A 4,380-nucleotide genomic window follows, 5' to 3' on the forward strand; every position below is an offset into this window, starting at 1 on the left:
ATACAGAAAAGCTTACAGAATACACTTGTGTATGATATATAAATATATATATAATCGATATATATATATACACAATATATATATAAAGGAAAGTTACTGGATCATCATACAGAACATTGTTACCCTATTGTGTATTTCATGAATGCCATTACATTTGACATGACTGACTAGATCAGAGTTGCGAAGTAAGTATAATATTGGCAGATTTTTTTTTTATTGCACAACTCTTAAACAGAGTCAAACTGAATGTAGTGTAAATCATTTTGACATATCAATTCAAAGGACTCACCTTCGTGTTCACTTTTAATATATTTGGTTTTAAATTATGTCATTGTAACAAAATACATTAAAGTTCGATTATAATCATCACTGCAGGTATAGCTCTTTTGGGGGGGCCAGATGCTCATTGTTGTCTCTGTCATTGATGGGCTTACTGGGACATCAAACAGAGAAATAAGGAAAAGTTCTAGTAAAGGTCTCTGTTATCAAGGTTGAATAGACCTTTGTTGTCAGTGTGTGTAGCCAACCAACTTTGAATTTCATGTAAGGAAGTTAATTCCAAGTCATATATAACAGTTGGGATCCTCAGAAGGCTTCTTAAATTTAGAATGGGAACGAAATCCTTTTTCATACCGGTGATAGCAGTCACTTTTTGATGGGGTTTCACATAGACATCATCACTGACACTATTGCTGGCCTGACGGTTGTTGGAGCAGTTGTAGATGCAGCACCATCAGTTATAGCTGCAGCACTGGCAGTTGTTGTTGCATCACTTGCAGTTGTAGTTGCAGCACCTGTTGTCACAGAATCCAACTGGAAAAATAATTTGAATGTTGTACTCACCACTGTGACAACCGTTGTTGCAGGAGCCTGTCTGCCAGATGATCAACCGTGGAGTTGGCATTTTGCAGGAGAAGTAAAGAGAGACAAAAACATAGAGAGAAAGGTATTTAAAGTTAATGCATTTCTTGTTCAAACCTGTGAATACGACCCTAATGTTAACATTATTACCGACAGTAACATTTAACTTATGTTTTTGTGTTTGTTCCTCACGTGTTACGTTTAAGAATCGACACGACCTAGCTTAATATCAGCTAGTTGTCTTTAATGACTCTTTCCTGGTTGCAATTTCAGATGAGTATTTTAAATTATTGTAAAAAGAAGAGGAAAGTTCCCGAGGAGGAGGGTCAGGTAACAAAAGGAGGCTCATTGTTTTAGACGTGACGTTATGACCTCATGTTCTGAGGTATTTGATTAGCCCTCACGTTCCGAGGTATTTAATTAGCCCTCAAGTTCTGAGGTATTTGACTAGCCCTCACTTTCTAAGGAGTAGAAATAATCGGATGTTTACCATGGCAAGTGTTGTATTTTAATGTTCATAACGTTGTCCACAATTGAATCAGACAAGTTCACAAGCACAAGTTGAGGAGGTGAGTGGAGGAGGAGAGAAAGCTGGAGGCGCAGAGCAGGAAGGTGCAACACTACAGCATATGGTGAGGCAGGAGAAAGCTCCAGGGAAGAAGGTGAAGGAGGAGAGGCTCCCAGTAAGAAAAAAAGCAAACACAGGGAATCCGGCTTGGATCCGAAATGGACTGAAATGTATTTTTTAATGCTGCAAATCACACAGCCTCAAAATCTTGATACAATAGTGAATATTTTATTTCATTTAGATTGGGCAAAAGACAAACTACAGGTCTCACAGAATAATTGATGACATGCTGGAAATCTTAGCCACTGTGGTGGAAGAGCCAATCCTCCAGGACATCCAGTCCTCTGTTGCCATTTAGATAGAGGTGGATGAAAGTACAGATGTGTCTGTGACAAAACAGCTGGATCTGCATGTCAGGTATGAATTTAGGGGAAAGTATCTATTCCAAAACCAATGATGGTTAAACCAAAATAACTGGATAATGTTAATGATGTTTTTTTGTATACATTTTAAGACACCTGGATAAGGAAGGGCGGTTTTTCATCCAGTTGCTCGACCTCGTCCCTGTCCATGATGGAAAGGCAAATACCATCGTGGCAGCGATCAAAGAGGTGCTGCACGAAAAGGGGATCCCTACCGAAAGGCTATATGGGTTAGGAACAGATGGAGCTGCTGTGGTGACTGGTATGTGTGAACCTGATACAGAAAAGCTGCTCTGAACATGAATTAGTTACTGCATGTACTTATTTTGTATTATTTTTGAAACAGGGAGGTTGAATGGTGTGGCAAAGCAGCTCCAAGATGACTTCCCCTGGTTGCTGCCAGTAGCATGTGCAGCACATCGCCTGGCTCTGGCATGCAGGGATGCCTCATCTAATGTTGTCTATATGTCCACCTTCAGAGAGCACTTGCAGCAGCTGCATCTGTATATCATAACAGTGCCAACAGAACAGCTGTGTAAAAATGTGCAGCACTCTCCCTAGGATTGGAGGCCTTGAAAGTGATGGTGAAATCACAGAAAAAAAACATACAAATATTCTATTTTGTGACATAAAATGTGGCTGTTATGGCTCGCAGGTGGTAGAGTGGTTAGAGCACATGCCATAAACACAGCTGACCCCAGTTCGATTCCGGCCGGAGGTCATTTGCTGTCTCCCATGTTTCCTCTCTGTCTACTGCTAATAAAGGTGTCTATGCCACAAAAAATCTTTAAAAAGAAAAAATGTGGCTGTTATTGTGCTCTACAGATGCAATTTCATTGTCTTTTATCTCATGTTATTTAATCAGGAAGTAAAAGACACCCCCTGGCTGTCTCAACACCTGGCAGTCACCACACTGCAGAGAAACCTGCCTGCTGTCTTGGCAGCCTTTGCTGAAGAGACTGAGGTCAACAAGTGCCCTGTGGCCAAGGGTCTTTATGCTTATTGCTGCACCTACAGATTTGTTGCAGCAGTCTACCTGCAGGCAGACATGCTGCCAATTCTGGCTCGCCTCTCAAAGGTTTTTCAGAGGGAAAATGTAAACTTTCTGGCCATCAAAGAGCAGGTAGATTATAATCACAAGACTTTTCATTATTTTTATTTATTGTTTGAAACAAAAAGTATTGTGTGACTGCCATTGTTAGGTCCCAGTAACAAAGGCATGCTTGAGGACAATTAAAGAGGCAGCAGATCATCAGTCAATAGGCTCTTTCCTTGCCCGGCTTTATGAGGACCTAGATGACCCTGCTGGACTGGGTGCATTTCACATCACCCACGAAGAGGAGAGGCACAGGAGAGGCAGAGGCCAAGAAGTGGACGAGACAAGGGAGGGGCACTGGTCTCGCTTCAGGACTCAGGTACATTTTGGGTGGCTGTTTAAATTAAATACTACAAGTAGGAAATTTAATCGTTTTCCGTTTTATCAATTAAAAAGGTTACTAATTTTCTTTTTTGTGTCATAATGTTTAGGTAATGGAGCCTTATCTGGATGGCCTGCTGGATAATTTAGACAGACGGTTTCAACACCTGGACATCCTTGCAGCATTTCATGCACTAGGACCCCAGGCAGCCAATGATGATGATGCTGTCAACACGCAACATCTTCTGACCCTGTCTGCCAAGTTTCTGCAAAAGCCAGACAATCCTACACTCCTGCAACAATGGGCAGCCTACAAGAATCTAATGACTGGAGCCTTCAAGGTAAAATGAGAATTTAATCAAGAAGGGAACTATAAAGACAGATGAGATTGAAGCAGTGTGATCCTAATCAATGTAAATCCATTTAATAAGTTTCAGAATATGGACCAGGTCAGCATGATGTCAAAAATGGCATCCCAAAATGATGAATGGGGACAGCTGTACCCATGCTTGAGCCAGCTGTCAGCCATTGCCTTGACAGTGCCCATATCATGTGTGAGCTGTGAGAGAGATTTCTCGGCAATGAACAGAGTAAGATATTTGGTCAACTGTACACTGTAAGTGAGAGATGAATTGCTTTATCTTAATTTCCCTGATTTCACTTTTTTTTTTTATTTCATTTGCGTGTAGGTGAAGACAGACCTGAGGAACAGACTGCAGGGGGACCATCTGACAGCATGCCTCCTACTCACCATCAATGGGCCACCTGGCTGAGTTCCCTTATCAGAGAGCATTAGAACTCTTTTTCCCAAAAACAAGAAAAATAAAGTACTCTCAGCCAGGCTGCAAACTTTGCCAGTAAATGTATAGTCTTGCAATGTTGTTCATGTTCATGCTGGTTGTGGAAAAAAACTGTTAAATAAATAAGTTATTCATAAAAATTCTAATTTGTCTTAATACATTTTAAAAAATGGCTGCCGCAGCCACGCAGTGGCACCACATCGCAGCAGCACCACGTCGCAGCAGCGGCAGTCCACCTCCCATGCAGCCCACCACCACAGCTTCAAAAAATCCTAGGGGAAACCCTGGTATGAAAGAGCGCCCCAAGTGCTT

General features: G+C 41.4%; 1 protein-coding gene across 1 annotated transcript; it reads left to right on the plus strand.

The window, feature by feature from the left end:
• Positions 1-2,701: 2,701 nt before the first annotated feature.
• LOC115589448 (zinc finger protein 862-like) lies at positions 2,702-4,117 on the plus strand. Its single transcript, XM_030430289.1, has 5 exons — positions 2,702-2,974; positions 3,054-3,266; positions 3,379-3,609; positions 3,706-3,858; positions 3,958-4,117. Exons 1-5 carry the CDS (start codon positions 2,702-2,704, stop codon positions 4,039-4,041), a joined length of 954 nt encoding a protein of 317 aa, XP_030286149.1. The 3' UTR covers positions 4,042-4,117.
• Positions 4,118-4,380: the final 263 nt, after the last annotated feature.

The sequence above is a fragment of the Sparus aurata genome, chromosome 10 (assembly GCF_900880675.1).
Source record: "Sparus aurata chromosome 10, fSpaAur1.1, whole genome shotgun sequence".
NCBI lineage: Eukaryota > Metazoa > Chordata > Actinopteri > Spariformes > Sparidae > Sparus > Sparus aurata.

What these genes read in the sequence shown, in the direction of transcription:
- LOC115589448 (XM_030430289.1), top strand. Translation starts at nt 2,702, where the DNA reads ATGTTATTTAATCAGGAAGTAAAAGACACCCCCTGGCTGTCTCAACAC. An exon ending in TTCTGGCCATCAAAGAGCAG is followed by an intron (nt 2,975 to 3,053) that starts GTAGATTATAAT and finishes TGCCATTGTTAG; the next exon opens with GTCCCAGTAACAAAGGCATG. An exon ending in TAATGACTGGAGCCTTCAAG is followed by an intron (nt 3,610 to 3,705) that starts GTAAAATGAGAA and finishes AATAAGTTTCAG; the next exon opens with AATATGGACCAGGTCAGCAT.